Source organism: Falco peregrinus, chromosome 13 (assembly GCF_023634155.1).
Source record: "Falco peregrinus isolate bFalPer1 chromosome 13, bFalPer1.pri, whole genome shotgun sequence".
NCBI classification, from domain to species: domain Eukaryota; kingdom Metazoa; phylum Chordata; class Aves; order Falconiformes; family Falconidae; genus Falco; species Falco peregrinus.
Genome location: NC_073733.1, coordinates 2464131 through 2481434, shown reverse-complemented (window position 1 = coordinate 2481434; position 17304 = coordinate 2464131). Strand labels below are relative to the sequence as shown.

The 17304-nt window shown below is 42.9% G+C and overlaps 1 protein-coding gene across 9 annotated transcripts in view; it reads left to right on the top strand.

Annotated features, from left to right (window-relative positions):
* Window positions 1-17304, top strand: part of C13H8orf48 (chromosome 13 C8orf48 homolog) — a 118290-nt gene that overhangs the window by 39570 nt on the left and 61416 nt on the right. For 4 of the 9 annotated variants that reach the window (XM_055817751.1, XM_055817750.1, XM_055817748.1 and 1 more), the window contains exons 7-11: window positions 4872-5969; window positions 6828-6937; window positions 11276-11422; window positions 12670-12775; window positions 13943-14044. In XM_055817751.1, the coding sequence (XP_055673726.1) occupies window positions 4872-4899 (28 nt within the window). In that variant the 3' untranslated portion in view covers window positions 4900-5969; window positions 6828-6937; window positions 11276-11422; window positions 12670-12775; window positions 13943-14044. Of the gene's footprint in view, window positions 1-4871; window positions 5970-6827; window positions 6938-11275; window positions 11423-12669; window positions 12776-13942; window positions 14045-16929; window positions 17047-17304 lie in introns of those variants that run through there. The other 5 variants (XM_055817752.1, XM_055817756.1, XM_055817754.1 and 2 more) reach the window with 3 other exon arrangements.

The following is a 17304-nucleotide window of genomic DNA, read 5'->3' as shown; positions in this document are numbered from 1 at the left end:
TCTGGTGAGTGCATCATTCAAGAACAGGAAAAGATGTGTGATGCCAAAGCCCATGTGACAGTGAATCTCATCCTTTTGTGGTGCGTGTTTTCTTCGAGCAGATAGTTTTATTATATTTGTACAAAGTACAGCTATACCGGTGCAGTTTCATTCGCCTTGGAGCTCTTTGCCAGCACGGGATACTGTAGCCCTGGCTCAGCAAAGTGGTGCTAGTATAGGGCTGACCTTATGAGCATTCCCTAGTGTTTGCGTTTTTAAACCTGAAAAATGGTTCTATACTTTAGAGTTTTGCTGAGTTTAATATCACCAAGCTGCACAGTTCTACTAAAGGTAGAATTAGTACTGGCAAAAGGAGCCTTTGGACAGTTGGGAAATTGGGTTAAGATTACCCCAAAAGGACATAATTGTCTGGTATGTGTCATCTCCCTGAAAGGGTGTGGGATATAACTAATAGGTAGCTGTTTATATAGTATATTACATTATTATTATTACTTCTACTGATAATAATAATTCAAAAGTATATACATAAAATAAGGTATAGCTAAGTCTGCGGTAAATCTTTTCCAAAGGCTTTATCCATTAAATGCCAGGAGAACCTACCTACAGTAAACAAGTCTGGATACCTACCTTTTGAGAATATTTTTGAAATAATAAGTGGCGCTGAGATATTTTATATAAAACGGCAATGCATTGGGATGCAGATCCAGTACTTTGCAAGGAAAGCTCCAGCAAACAAAAGTTAATGCTTTAAAAAAATCCTGTCAAAATGCCACTTCTCAGAAGGCTGTTTTTCCAACCTTCTGTTGTAGTGGTTTGAAGTTTTGCTAGAAGCTAAGGCAGGCTTCATCATGACAGAGCCGCTTAAGCTGGTATTTCACATGCACAGTTCATGTCTCAGCATCTGCTGAGCACCCAGAATAAATGATCTACACCTGTTTGAACCTAAATCGTCAGGCTTTCTGAGCAGATCAGTTTCTCTTCGTATTTCTCAGCAGCAAGAGCTACAAGCCTTTAAGCAGTTTAAAACTGATGTTTGCTGCTTCCCCCCCTCCCCCAACCCCAATTAAATTACATGACACAGTAATTGGCATGTCCTTGTTGCCTGGAGCCTTAATACTTTTAATGATGTCCAAACAAATTAACTATTAAACAAGTTATGAAGCAGCTCAGTGGGAACTGACTTGTGGAAGCAGAGGATGAAAGCACAAAGCTGTAAAATGACTCCTGAAGTGCTAATAACTTCTAATAACTTTTAAAGGGAGAGAATTAAACTGTGGAAAGAGCAGCTCTGTCATATTCTGATTATTTAAAGGGAAGCTTGGTTGGGATGCATAGCTGTTTGTCTTTTGAGTGGAGGAAACTAGTGAGAAAGCCTCAAACTAGCTTGGGTGGTTTAAGAAAGTTCCAGTCCCAAAACAAAAGAGAAGAACCAGATAGGATGGATCTGTCTGCTGGGCATGAGCTGTCTGCATAGCTCACTCGGACAGCAAAATGTGTTACTGCTTTCTTCCCTTCCCGCTTGCCCTCGACGCAGCTCACTCCAGGGGAGTGAGCTGGAATCCAGACTTTCTGGAAGAGCTGCTGAACATGGGAAAAGCCACCCCCAGTAACGGGCAGAGCCACCTCCAGTAAGGTGCTTACCCGGCTGCAAGTGATGACTGTGTGACCTAAGAACCTGAATCCATAATAATATGTGCATAATAAATGAGAATCCAGCTGGTTCCGTTCCGTTGTACACATTTAGAAAGGGCCGTTATTTTGTTCCTGTGCTCAGTCAATGTGATGCAATGCTGGAAGCACAAGAAACACAAACCCTTCCTTTCCCTTCCCCTCCTCGCTGCCTCAGAAGCTGGTGTGGCTTTTCCTTCCCTGCCTTCATTCCTCTTCATCTGCTTTCTTGTCTTTGCTCCCTCTAGTGTTCCCGTGTCCGTGCTGTCTTGCTCTCCAGCTCTAGGCAGAGAGATTGAGTATTAAACTATTCGATTTATTTTCCCTACATTTTGCATAACGTGGGAATGACAACAGCCTACCTGTCACACCCATCGAAGAGAGAACAGTACCGAGCCTCTGCAGCCGTACGTCACCTCCTTACAGCATCTCTAGCATGCTAGTAGCGTGCTAGCACCAGCCTTTGACAGTCCTTGAGGCCAACTTAAAATTCATTAGATTTTTAAAAATACCTGTATCGTTTTGATCATTTTCAAGTCTGTAACTCATTCTCAGTTCATGGTTTTGGAGTTTCTTTTACAACCATTAAAATTTCTTTCTAATGCAGGGAGCTGGGAATTTAGGAATAATGTAGGATATGACACTTGGGATTAGAGCCACAAGATTTTGGTAACGCTGCAACAACATCCATTGCACCCAGATATTATGCTAGTTCACTTTTGACTCTCGAATTTAATCTAGCTACAAAAGTTTTCTTAGCCGTGAGATGTACTGTCCTGCTTATTAGTTGAAAATCAGAAAATATGAAAGGGGACTGGAGATCTGCGTGTATCTCTGAATCACTGGATCACTGCTGCAGAGAGAATGTTTAATCAGAAACGGAGGCTCCTCTTTACATCATATAGGAAGCTGCTTTACAGAGTTTTTACTGAAGTGCAACTGTTTAATGTGCTCTGGAACTGTGGCTGACTTTCATATGTATGCCGTCTAGATGAGGGTATCCACGTACTTGTGCTGTGCACATAGGCATTTCAAAGATGAGAAAATACTTTGAGGCCTCCCCTTTTTAACTAGGAATCCAGATGCGGCCTGTAGAGACTAGTCTGTCAGGGTTGGGGATTACTTGTTGGTCTTAAGTAAGTTTTGAAGGTTTCAAACAGCCATCTTAAAAATCACATAGAGTCTTCCATCATCGCTGGAGATGAAGTGACATTCCTTATGTTAGGAAAGAAGATTACAGCTAATGAAGAGCAAACACTGGGCTTTCTGCTTTAGTCTGAGGAATGATCCTTTTGTTATCTAAACTATATAAGACTAGCAAGCCAAAGAAGAGAGCCTAAATTACTGAAACTTCCATGTGTTCTCTGAATAACTGGTAGAATAGAGATAAGTGAGTTATCTCTCTCACTAGTACTAAATCTAGTAAAAAAATAAAAGATATAGTCAAACTATAATGATTTGAAAATCAGTCCAGCCAAAAACGGTCAGATGACATGATATTAACTTTCTGTGGACTGCTCAGCACCCTGGTGTTGACATCTGGTGTGATCTTTGGTTGGGATTCAGATTGATAACTCTGAGGAGAAATCCCCCCCGACACCCAGCAGATGTGGAGCTGGTTGGCCAGGGACAAGGGGTCCTCTGCTTTTGGGAGCAGTGAGGTGGAAGGGTTCCCTCCACAGGTGCCCGTTTGCACAGTATGTGGAGGGACACCATCTCCAAGAGACAGGAATGTCTTCCACAAATTCCCAGGAGCGCGTGAGTGGGTGAGTGACAGCTGAACACCGAGTCCATGGTGAGCTGCAGATCTGCTAATTACCACCTTCCTCCACTCACCCTCCCCACAAGCAACTTCCTGAAATCTGTTTCAGGGAGTTTTGTATTTTTGTCACTCCGCATTAGGCTGCAGCGCAGCGCGGCTTGTCACTTTGCCTTACGTGTGATCGTGCTGTCTGGAATCGGACCCAACGTAATGGAAAATACATGGTTATAGTGGGATTTAACTCATCAGGTTTCTTCCAGCACATCTTTCACGTTGGATCATCAGTCTGTTGCAGAGCTGGGTGTTGGAAGCCTTTTGCGTCACAGGGGAATAGAACAAGAGATATAATACCCTATCTAGACCATAATGTTTACTCTTCAGGAATGCTTGGGCCTCTTGCTTCCAGCTCAATGGAGCAATGTTAACTTGGTGGCAGACACTTCCTCACACACACGTTAAAAAAGTAGAAAACCAACGCTTTTTTGAAAAGCCCAAAATATTACCGTATAGCATATGGCACCCAAGATATGAGTAAACTTGCAACATCCACTTACGTCTGGCTTCCCGTGGTATGTTGAAGGTGTTGCTTTGGGATTTTTAGTGTGGAAATGGAGTTGCTGCGGGGCAAGGGAAGTGTTTTATACCCTGTCATCTGTGAAGAAGAAGAAGAAAGCTGATATTCTGTTAACTCCTTAGAGACTATATTGCATGAGTACCCTGTGAGTAAGAGGAGTAGGCATGGTGATCCATATGGAGACTTGATTCCTAATTACCTGTGTCAGATAATGCAGCCCACTCCCGGTGACCCTGATTTTTTGGGGTGTTTCCAGGGTAAGCTGCAGGTTTGGCAGCAGTGTGTTTGCTGCAGGCCAGAAGGTGCTAGAAACCTTCTCCCATCACACCACCACTGGTCCACAGCTCTTTCTACCTCCAGGCCTGGGGAGCTCAGGAAAGCTGCTATGAATTCCTTCGATGTCAGCAAACGTGTAAAGAAAAATTACAGGGCTTCATTCTCCTTTCACAAGGTTTTTACAACAGTCCATATCCAAGAGAGTTTGTCCTAATTTACACAGCTAAAATGAGAGGAAACCCAAACTTTTCAGGTCTTTTTGGTGAAATTACCTAACTACTTATGCAGATGCATAACTACCCCAGATTATTTGAGACCATTAATTGCACTGAGATTCTGTAGCATGTATAAATTGCATGACATTGCTGAAGACACCATTTGCCTTTTCAGTGAAAGTCTTTTACCAATAGATTGGATGTATGATATTTTGGGCAATTGGGAGCCTGTTCTGGAAAAGAAGTCAGTCCAGATTGTGCTGAGGGCGATGTCTATTACAGGCCTGATTGTGCAGCATGCGTAGGTTTGTGCTTGAAGTGAAACAACCAGCATTTTGCTGATAATAGCTGGTGACCTCTCTTTGCTTCCCAACAGCTGGCTTACAGAAAGAAGCACATGGTGAAATGGCACCTGCTGAAGCCTGAAGCATGGAATGACAGTCATGATCCAGGAATGTCTCATTATTTGATCAGCAGTAATACATATTTTCCTCTCATTGCTGCACCCTTGAAGAACACGGCTAAATACAAGGCGCTTTAAGAGTTCGGGGGGGGGGGGGCATTTTCAACAACGTTAATGCTGCCAGCAAATTGACATTATTGAGATATGATTGCGGAATTGTGGCAACAGAAATGAAAGGCAGTAGAAGTGCTGCTCCTTTTGTTCCACCCAAATGATAGCAATCACTGGACACATTAATGATACCTTCATTAAAACGTGCCAGTAGAAAATCACTGTCTTTTTTTGGCATGTGCATTCCTAGATCACTTTTTTTCAATGTGACCGTAGGGGTTTGACACAAATTACTGTGCTGCCAGCACAGCTGTCCTACATTATTTGTTGTTGCGTAAAGTTAGAATTAATGATTTTAACCAAGTATCAAGACAGGGGTTTTAGGAGTGTGCACTGCAGAGCTTCTGGCTCTCTAATAAGACCCATCTGTTATAAACCATATACAGTGTGGCATGAGTGCTGAACAATGAGCAGCTTAACCACTTGTGTAAAGAAGATCTTAATGGGATCAAACCTGCTTCAACAACTGGCTGAGGGCTTTGCGGCTTCGGCATGGCACTAGCTATATCAGGGCATGCTCCTCCATCTCAGAAGAGGATGGTATTGGGCAAGGAGTTGAAGTTAGCGTTGTGATGCATCCGTCGTGGGGCAGAACAGTACTCACCGTCTTTGCGATGCTGCCTGCGAGGAAAGGTGTATCCTGGATCCCTCATTGGGATGCTAGGAGCATGTGGAAAGAATATGACTGAACCAGTATAACTGGCACTCTTTAACTGGAAGCTGTGAGTGAATCGGTATGATGGCAGCCAGTGGATCCATGAACCTATCAGTCCAATCTAGAAAACAGAACATTTACTGTGTCACTTTACTCACTGATTCCTTGAAAAGTATTTTCCTTGCTCACTGAAAAGAATATTCTTGAGCTATGGGAAAGTTTGGGATCACATCCGGAATAAGCAGGTCAGCTCTACTGATGCACAGCTTGCACTCTAGAAAACCTATAGGAAGTTGCAGGGAAGTGTAGAAACATTAGCTAAACCAGTATTTACATTTTCCAGTTGCTCCTGTTTAATGGTAATAACACCAAAAAAAAAAGAGGATGGGAAGCCATATGAGGTTAATTCTTTTGTTCACTTGTTGCTTCCTCATATTATAGGTCCTGCCAAGTACCAGCTCTTCACAGAGAAAGTGATATCAGACATGCTTAAAACAGTTTTTTTCTTGAACAGAAGAAAATAACAGTTCTAGGAATTTGACTTTATTTTGCTGCATGTGAACTTGAATAGACCACAGAGAAATAGTAGAAGAAGCTTTATTGATTTATTTGATTGGCCAAAGCTCAATGAGTCATGACTCAGAAGATCTAAGCGAAAGGGAAAAGCCAGTGAGTGCACAGGAACAGGTTACTTATATTCAAGGTCTGGTCATGAAATCTGCAGAACTTGTGTCTTCCATCCCCAAGATGGCAGAGTACAATATTCTCATTTTTGTAAAGAGTTTTGTTGTTGCTGTTGCCAGTCAATCATGGAGTCTGATCTCAAGGGGTGCCTAGTGCTCTTGCTATAGCTGGTAGAAATTCTGCATGCTGATAGTTCACAGGATCGATACTTTTACTCTCCAGGGCCTTTAAGTCTGATCCCATATGAAAAGCATTTTGCTTTAGTCATGTATTAGCAAGTTATTGCTCAGTGGGAAGAGGAGAGGAGCTAGAAGTTTAAGCTTATGAAAGGTGTTCCAAAGGTCCTTAGAAAAGTAAATAATTCCGGTGAGTCTCATTGCAAACTGGCCATTAGCAGGTTTACGTCTTTATATCCACAGAGCAAATAAGCAGAACTGAAAGCAACAGTTTCAAAGGAAGGAGAATCACTCCCTGAACTGCTTTAGATGTTAGCAACAGCAAGACCTGAACAATGCAGACACATCGAGAGGTAAGTTAAAAGTCTTTTAGTTCATCTTCAAGCACTTTGTTGTAAGGGAAACCAGCGTGGTATCAAAATGGGCCTTTTATACAGAGCCTGTTTACTCAAGCAGCGCAAACCAGGAACTTAGCTTGGTAGCATGAAATGTGCAGAACATTGTCATTTTTGATCTGTTCACTTTTATTGGAGACAGTAAATGTAGTAGTCTCTGGTTCTCCCAATCTCTGCAAAGCGATTTTCCAGTAACTGTATTAAAGAGGGCTTTCTGCTGGTGCACGCAGCCTGTGGCTTAGTCGCACTGCTGCACCGATGGGTGCAGATCCCTGGTTGTCCTGTAGTCCCAGACCTTGTCTCCTTACAGTCAACAGATAAAGGCAGAAAGCACACCCGAGGAAGGCAGATAAACAACCTGACAAGATCTCCTACCACTGTCCTTTGTTAAATAGTCTGAAGCACATTTGTTCTCTTTAACGTAGATGCCACTTAAGTCTGCAGATAGGTGGTTTGAATTCAGCTTAATGGAAGTAAAATTTTTAGCAGAGACTGAGCCATTTCCAGGAGATATGATCCTCAGCAGGCCAGATATGAGAGGGTGCCCTGGTGTGTTTAGGGCAGAAGAGAGGGAAATTAATGGAAGTGCCCAAGGCAACAGGTGGTTTCCTATGCAGCTGCAGGAACAGTAGAGGAAGAGCCCTTGGCCTGATGAGAAATGCTTCTGGAAATTTTGCCAGTGGTGGTACACCCCAGCCTCCCAGTGGGAGATCTGCTGATTATATTTCTTTGGTGGCCGGAGGACCACTCACCATATCCTCTGGGCCTTACAAACAGCAGCTATCTGCCCTCTACAGAGAGAATGTTAAATGGTAGCAGATGCTGAAAGGTCAGATTTGATTGTTGGTCGCTATTACTGACACCTTCCAAACTTAGAGACACACTGTAGCATCGGACTGTTAACTGATGCTCCTTAAGATTGTCTGGGTTCCTCTTCCTCTTAACTTTGCTATTTCCTGGTTCATGGGAAAGGCTCCTAATATCAGCACCAATATCCTGCTTGTTCACAGATGGTTGCCGAGAGGAGACACCTGGCACTCTCTGGGTCTCTTTGCATTGCTCAGATAATATTAATTACAGCTCAAAGGGAAACAGCCGCCTGCCAACCTTTGACTTGATGCTGTTTGTATTATGGATGCCACAGAACACCATTCTTTCTCCATAGACCTGCAGTTTAGCCTGCTGAGAGAAATTCATTGCCACTTTCCAGGTTTCCGGATACTCCATTAGTGTTCCTGAGGCTGGGAAAAGGGCACTCTTGCTGATTACAGCACAGGGTGAATGTCAGGGCTTGTGACTACTGTCTGCTGCTTTGTTCCTAGCTTGACTTGCCTACATTTACAGAGGTGCCATGAGGCTGAAAGTATTGATGTGTATATAAAAAGTCATTTGAGATCACTGGATGAAAGGTAGCCAAACAGATAGTTTATTCAGAGCTGGTTTTTTTCTGGGCTTTGGAAGGTCTTTGTTAGCTTTATCCAGAGCCAGGGAGCTAAATATTTTCCCAGGTTCTTCTTCTGTCTGCTTGATAACAACCTTTTCCTATTGCAGCCGAAACTTCCACAGTGATGACCACAGGGCAGGGGGATAGGAGGGAAAATATGGAGGTTTAAGAGATTTAGCATGCTGAGCAAAGAGAATGAGGACAGTTCTATAAAAAGACTGGGTTCATTATGATTTTCCAAACACCCTTTCCCTTTCTCCACACCCTTGCTTCAGTTTTCTCCATATATTTTCTCAAATGATTTCTTGTATTTGCTATACAGCTGCAGTTCTCTCCTATTAGTACCTCATAGCCATTTTGTATTTATTCTCGAAGAGGAGGTTCTTTTCATCTTATTTCGGAAGGGTTTAATTTATCTGACCTACCTGATGTGTTTGTGTGAATGTATTTCTCTTTGCTGCCTGGAACCAGGAACCTTTCCCCTTCCCCAGCAGTGACATTGGATCACCCAAAGGCTTGTTCCTCTGAGTGCAAATCATGTAAGTGCTTAACCTGGGTCATTTTCTACTGAGCATCTAGGTGCAAGATCAGAAGTTGTTTTGCCTTTCTCATTCCTGCATAGTCAAATTGCTTCTTGGGCAGAAGGAAAATACAGAGTGACTCACTGATGTGCAAGACACAGCCAGAGACTTCCAAATCACAATTATGGGTTTGAGGGAAAGCTGTGTGCTTCAGAATTGTATTAATAGATTTGAAATGATGTGGAAATTTGTTGCATGCTCAGTTTTCCTGCATGCTGCTGGAAATCAGAAGCTGTTGATGTCTCCAGGCCAATGGTATCCTCTAGGAAGTCAGTTGCTGATCTCTATTCAGCTCCTAGAAGATGTGTGGATTCAGCACAGCTGTTCTCTTTACATCCAAGAAAGGGACATCATCTTAAAGAAATGTACCTCCCTGCTCATTTTTCAATTCCATTTCAGGACTGACTGTATAAGGTTTTAGATGTCACTTCATATGACCAGTTTAGGGGAGTGACATGGCCAGCACTTTGGACTCTGAAGGACAAGCCAGCACATTTGAAAAGTGGATGGGGGGAAATGTACTGTATATATAGGCTGAGGAGGGTAGCAGCATTCAGTGAAATCCCCTAGCTAGTTATAAGGTCATAAATAGAGTGTAATGAAAGATTAGAGCCAATTATCCTGTATGCATCCCTTGGATTTAGGCATGCTGGGACGCCCTGAATTTTGGGTCAGATTCTCCCTTCTCCCTAGCAGGGGAGGAGCGGACAGGTCCGTTCGTTCCCAAGCGTGGCACTGCCCTGCAGCGTCTGTTTGGCCTTTCTGCTTCAGGCCCTCCTCTGACAGCAAAGCCAGGGAATTTCTGCCCCTCTGATATAGTGAAGGGGGCCATGAAATGCCACCCCCTCCCTGCTCTGCATCTGGCGTCCCTTCGGTGCTGCAGCGATGCGCTGCTCAGAGCGGCCAGGCCTCCCAGCTCTTGCACACAAAGGGGTTCTGGGGGCTTAGTACCCTCATGGAACTGCCTTCGCCAGCTCATAGGCCACACGCCGGGCCCTCACTTTGTCCAAAAGGAAGTTGCTTTGGTTATGACTTTTCTTCAAATACTGGGAAAAAAAAAACCCAGAGCTCTCCTGGCTCCCTTGGCCTCTCTCGAGGGGTACTTGCTCTGGAGTAATTTTTTCTCTTTCATTTTTTACCCTAATGAAAACCACTATGCTGTGTCCGGTATTTTCTATTTGATCCTACCCGCCTTGTCTTCCATGATCTTAGTGCTGGATTTGGTTGAGAGATTTCTTGCAAAGCTGTTTTCCGTTAGAAGCTATTTAGCCACACCAAACCACTTCACAGGAACATCTACTTATACAAAACTTTCAACAAACATTCAGACATTCAAGACCTCCTTGTGCTGTGGGTGTGAGTGTTTCACACTGGCAATGTTAAGACTTTTTTCACTACTTTGTGCCAGAATGTAAATTTTTTTCGGAATGATAAAGCTGGAAAAACATGCTTCCACCTAGGAAAGTAAGGCAGTTCAGTGAGGCTGTTCCAGATCATCCTTCTTGCATGTATTTATTTCATGTGGAATTTCAAAACTTCAGTTTTCTGTTCCAGTTTGGGACAGCAGAAAGTTTGTGGAGCAAAAAATCTGAAGTTCAGTCAGTTCCTAGTCCTTGATTTAAAATATATCACATTTAAATGAAGAGAACCAAAAAAGATATCCAGGAAAGAATATCTAAAGCTCTTCATGATCTTTCACTGTTGTATCCCTGTCCTCCCATACACTCTTATCCATCATCTTCCCTTGCTGTACTCTAATTATAGATTCCCTGAGGCAGAGACCTGCCAATGTTTCCATCAGTAAAGTGCCAAGCACATCTATGATGCTTTACAATTAATCATAGAGAATGAATATTTTGTAAAGTGTTTAAGCTTTTCCTGTTAAAAAAAAAAAATCTATCTGCCATATCAGGCATGATTAAATTTCAGTGCCATATCCTTCCTTTGCTAAGATGCTAAATTAAACTTTTCCCTCTGTTGTTCTTGCTTCTTGCAAATGAGAGGCAAGGGCCGCACTCCCCTCTTCTTCCCACATTTAAGAATTTTTTTTCAAACCCCAGCAGCTTAGATACCAGCCCCAATCCCATCAAAATAATTTGAATGTCTAAGGTGTGTAAGAATAAGGGACAGTCATCTCAAATCTCCTTTAGCTGCCCATGGAGTCTTTGTGTTTACTGAACTTTAACTTTTTATTACCTAAAATGACACAAAATACCTAGAGTACAAGAGGCACCATGTTGAAGGCTGCATCATTCTCTCTGTCTTCCTTAGAACTGCCCAGGACCTGAGCACGTGCCATGGTTTAGCCCCAGCCAGCCCTATGCAGCCCCCCACTCACTGCCCCCCGTGGGATGGGGGAAAGAATTGGAAGGGTTGAAGTAAGAAAACTCACGGGGTGAGATGAAGGCCATTTAATAGGTAAACCAAGAGCCGGGCATGCAAGTAAAGCAGAACAGGGAATTCATTCACCGCGTCCCATGGGCAGGTCTCAGCCCCCCCAGGAGAGCAGGGCTGCATCTGCGCAACCGGGAATTGGGAAGACAAACACCATCGCTCCGAATGTCCCCCCTCCTCCTTCTTCCCCATACGGCGTCATGCTCAGCAATAAAAAGCTGTGGTGGGCTGTGTCTTTGGCCAGTTGGGGTCAGCTGTCCCAGCTGTGCCCCCTGCCAGCTCCTTGTGCCCCCCCAGCCTATTTCTTGGCAGGGTGGTGTGAGAGACAGAAAAGGCCTTGGCTCCCTGTGAGCACTGCTCTGCAATAACGAAAACATCACTGTGTTATCAACACTCTTCTCAACAGGAATCCAAACCATTGTCCCATACCAGCTACTGTGTAAAAAGTTAACTCTATCCCAGTCAAAACCAGTACAGCACGTCAAACATCTTGCAAAGGAATAACTGTGTGACAGATCACCTTCTGTGCTGGTAGAAGCCTGGTTTCCAAAAAGAAGGCATTTCACAGGTTAGCAAGTGCTGCAGAAAGCTCCTGCAAAATGAAGCTTCTCAACTTTCTCTTTATTCCCTGAACAAATTATTCGTCATTAAAAGCAAACAGGCACGTAGCACTCAGGAGGGACGGGGCCTCTCATCACCAGCCGTGTCATGATGAATCTGCCGGCAGGGCTCTCCGGAGCTGGGTGGCCTGCAGCACGGAGCCCGCCTCGGCAATCAGCTGAGCATAACGCCGCAACCGCCCGATCAGCCACTTAGTAATTTGCTGAATTTACGGTGGGGGATGGAAAACCATTTCTTTGTGCCTTAATATAGAAGCAACGGAGACAAACACCCAAGATTCAGTGTCTGAAGAGCTGGCAAAGCCTTTCTTAAGTGTCTGTGTGAAACGATGACTTGTAAGTGTTTGCAGAGGTCCCCAGCGCTTTTGCCTGCTTCTGCTTTCCAGCCGGCTGGGCCAGCCTTTGTTCTGTCCGCCGAAACGTGCGCTGCCCCCACGCACCCCCGTGGGGTGACACTGGCTTGGCACAGCAGCAGCTGGGGTGGTCGCTGCCTGCTGTGCTGCTAAGTATGCATCATGCGGGCTGAGCAGTCAAGATTTAAATTGCTTCATGTCACTGTTCACTTAAATCTGAATGCAGATGTTGCTGTTAACCGTAATGAGGTTTATATTTTCCCTTCCATCTCGTGCCTTGCACGGCTTTCCTTGACAGAGAGGACACGCTTTCACAGTGAAACGACAATCCTTAGGGAAACAAATGGAAGACTGCATGATCTCAAGCGAAGTGAGAAGCCCACCAGTGATAAAAGCTTCCTACGGTATCAGAACTGAGGCATTTGTGTGTACATGTGTGTGGGTGTATAAGAAAGGAAAAATCTTCAGGTTTGAGGTCTTGGAACCTTTGTAACAAGATAATGATTTCAGGCTGAAAGCAGCATTCGGCTGATCTTTTAATAGAATTCTTGATCAGAAAAGATCTATTCAGAGAGGCAGAGATCAGAGACAATCAATAACAACACTGACCCTGTATTACATTAGACCTAAGGTATGGCTTCATAGACACAGTTCTTTTTCAGAAAATAGAATGTTGTTTTCTGGTTACGAATCTAAATATAGTTGCTCCAAATTTTCTTCATCAAAAGGGAAGATGCGTTATTGGCTTTTTCAAAATTTTCTGAAGTCCACTTTTCATGATTTTTCCTTTCTTCATCTGTCAGGAGTCTTTCTTGAAATGAGATGTTTTTTCCTCTCTGCACAGTAAGGATTTGAGAATAAGTGGTTTTTCTTTAAGATCCTTAGGGATTCCATAATTTTGTATTATTATCGCTGTCTTACAAACTGAATTTTACCCAAACACGCTGAAGGAACTTTAAACAGACAGTGATTCCCTTTGCGTTATCACAAATGGTTCTGTGGATATTTCCAAATCTGTTCAATTTGACTCTCCAGCTCAGAGTGAGTGATTCAGGAAGTGCCATTAGGAATATCAAAGTAAGAAAAAAAATCCATCTAGAAATTAATTTTATTGCTTGCCTTTATAAAAATAATCTATTCATTCTGTGATGTATTACCAATGAGTCCTTGCCTCATTAACTGTTAGTTACTTAGCTATTAGCCACCCATAAATCAACCTATTAACAATTTCTGCTCCTGATCTACAGTCATGGTTTGACTGTCAATATCCAAAGAGGCTGGTCTGAATTCAGGGACATGTAGTCATGATTTTTCTCCTCTGTATCCGTAAGTTAAAAAAAAATTTAATGTCCTGAGCATTGCTCCATGGGGAGATAAAGAGTCAGAACTGTCAAACCAGGCAGCAAAATCAAAAGATGTGGTGAAGGATGATGATGATCACAGAAGGAGACATCCAGCAGAACAGCCTCCTCCTGAGGGTAACGCATGGTGATTAGTGCTGGTTAGGGCTTAGATATTATTTGTCTTAATAAGCAGATTATTCAGTTGTTCATATATTTTTTTTCCTGAAGCATTTGTCACTGCTGCATTGCTAGCTGGCTGCAGGATGGTTGAAGCAAGCATCTGGACAAGACACTGGAGAAGAGCTGAGGTCATAGCGTGAATCATTTCCTGTAAGTCTTTCTTCTGTTAGACACTCGCTTTCCCCAAGGTGCAGGCAATGTTTTCCAGGTAGAAGCCTTTCATTAGCAAAGGGGTTTGACCCACGGGATCTAAGTCTGTGGAAGATTAATGTGATGGCATGAGCTCCTAAAAGTGAGCAAAGAAGGGAGAAAAGGGTTGGACAAAGCACCTCTAAAAGCCTGCTTTGTCATCTGTCTTACCAATGTTTTAACCGCCAGTCACCCTGAAGAACCTAGGTCCTGCTGGGCTACAACACTGGCAGAATTGTCAGATTAGTTGAATAATGTTGTCAGAGTTGTGCTTTTTATGATGTATGTCATGACCATCCTCAGAATGTTGTAGTTTGCCAGAAGGCCGTTTAAGCCAGAAGAAATCCACTAATGGGAAGAGTGCCACAGAATCCTAAATTCGGGGAAGTTTTCCCCTAACTGACCTGAACAGATGGAAAGACAAGGGAGATTAACAAATAAATGGGTGGTAATGCCATTTTGAACAAGGGAAGAGATGAAAAATTGAGCAGGTTGCTATTGTGTGTAGGCGTGGTGTGTAGAGGTATCCAGGTGCACCACCTTTAAGGTGTTAGTCTAAGTGACAGTACTCAAGATGTATTTTCCATTTGTAAATAGTGCCTTGAGTTTGTATGGCTAATGGGTGCTTCAAGGATTCATGGTAACAGCGGGGAAAGAAATTTGATGCTAAAATTATATTTTTGGTTATTTTCCTCTTTTTGTAATCTTCTTTCTTGCTTAATAATTAAGAGCCTAACTTTTTTGTGTGCTACAATTAAATTATATGCTTTCACCTTTAATCTGCTTGATGTTGAGTGAATTCAGCTGAAGCTAGCAAACACAAACCAGATTACTGCTCCAGAGGAGACAAATCCATTTATAACAGTAAGTGTAGGAAACCTCTTGATGTGTGTCTGCCATTTGAGGTGCACCCTACAATGGAATATGTCTCCTGCTCTTCAAAAATGAGCTTGAGGACTGGTATCACCAGCTGCAGGGTGCTAGGAACAAGTGTCTGTGTCAGTAGAGATCAATTTATATGTAGGTATTCCCCAGTCATCTCAGTGAGCTGTATAATTTCAAAGATAATTGATCAGAATGTGAGAATGATTAAAATGAATCATGTATTTCAACAAAATAAGTTGATTCTGTATGAATAACAGTGCGGCCAGCAAGGTCTCAGTTTCTCACGTGGTTTCCATAACTTATACAACATCTCATCATTGTATTTTTTCATTAAAACCTTAATAACTAGATCCCACCTCATTGGGACTGTACGCTCTGCTTGTCTTCAAACAAGCTAGCAATAAACAAGACGTTCCTGCTGATCACAGTGTGGCTCTGAGCTAATATGTTAATAAAACCATCCAGGCAGGATAAAGGCTAGTAAAAGGATTTGACAGAGGTGTAAGGTCTGTGTGGGGTCGGTCCGCAGGCTTATTACAGGACTGGTGACCGGAGGGAGAAATTATCCCCCTTCTCATGCCAGGTCTCCCTAAATTTGAAAAATCCTCAAGCAAAGGTGTGTCTCGAAGAAAAGAAACGTGTAAATGTTGTAATTTCAGTGGGATAAAAAATTAGTTCTCTCTGTGCGTGTGTGTGTGTTAGAAAAGAACAAATCTTTACTGTGGAATGTAAGCAGTTTCAAAGGCAGTTGAAGCTAGAAGATGCAAGTTAAGACCTTGAGCTATAAAAATAGTTGTAGAAGCGAATGCATAATGTGACATTACACAAAAGGATTAGTGGGAGTGAGAATAGTGTTAAACTTTGCTCTTTAATAGGCAGTGTGGGACACAGTCACATTCAAAAGAACCAGACTCAAATATAATCACTGCATCTTCGTCTAAATGATGGACCTCATGCTTGTAGTTGAACAGAATAGCTCACCTTTGAGTAAAGGAAAATTATACTCATCAGGTTGGTAGTGAGAGCACAGGTAGCTTTGAAAAATGCCCTTGAAGCTTGAAGACATCCAGAAAAGCTGCTGTGACCTACTGATAATACTAGCTTAGACAAACTGCCAGCAATTTGTTTCCTCCTGTAAAAAGGACAACACAGGTATGTGAAGGATGAGATCCAGAGGTGAGAGAGGAAGAACTTTCAGGCTGTAGAGAGGCAAGCCAAACAAGAAATCGGCTGTAACCCCTGAAGGCAGGGCATGGTGGTGCGATGCTGAACTGCCTTGGCAGACAGAAGTTTATCTCACCACCTATTCGGAATTTTTTTCATTCAGCTGCAGACCTCCTGGCTGCATTTGATGAAATAAAGGTTGTCCCATAGACAGAGCAGTGCCCTCCTGATAACAGTTTCAGGGAAATTACCTTCAACAGATCAATGGGCAGATGGGACTTCATGATGTAATGGGTCTCTCTCACCCAGGCTGGTGGAGGACCTGTGTTACAGCTGCAACTTGGTAGGTAAATTCAGACGCCATCCAGATGGGTCACGGTAACTTGGGCATACTGGCTGTCATATTGCAACAGTTTACAAAGGACAGGGAAGCAGGAACATAATCATATTCCTCCTAACCTCTTAGCTGTCCTTTTTGGCCAGAAGGAAGGGATTTGCCCCCTCTGGATGATCCCTCTTGCTCCTTTCTTGTCCGGTGTGAATCTCCAGCTGTGGCTTGCTTGGGGAGCAGAAGCTACAGACCGAACATTCAGACCTGTGTCCCCCAAAGCAGCTATATCTGTACGAACACAGCAAGTTTCAGCAAGTTAGATCTGTTTCTAATCCTGTATTTGAAAATGAGCTTAAATGCCAGTGGTGACGTAATTATCATTTACATTTAGATTCTGTTTATTTTTATTCCTATTAACTGAATCTGGATTCTAACAGTTTGATTTTTTTTTTTTTCATTCATCCAGGCTCTCTTTGATATGAACAGCTCATTTCTTACTTAAAGCCTGCCAAATTTCATGCCTTATTGATTCAATAAACGAAGAAGAATGACAGGTAGAAGGGGAAATGGATGTTTCCTCCCCAAGGGAAGTCTTATAAATTTGATATGAACTGTTTCTCTAGGAAATGTTTCCTCTGATTGCCACTTAAATGGGTCTGGAAGGAAGTTAGAGAGTATCATTCACCTCAGGTTTGTCCTGGATATGCATAGCTGGAGAGATGCTTTGCTTTTAAGATATCTCATGCACCATATTCCATAAACATGAACTGCCTATATGTGAGAGATGGCTTAAAAATAACTGCGCGTCTCTATCTGCAGCCTGTCTTTCTGTGGTTCTTTG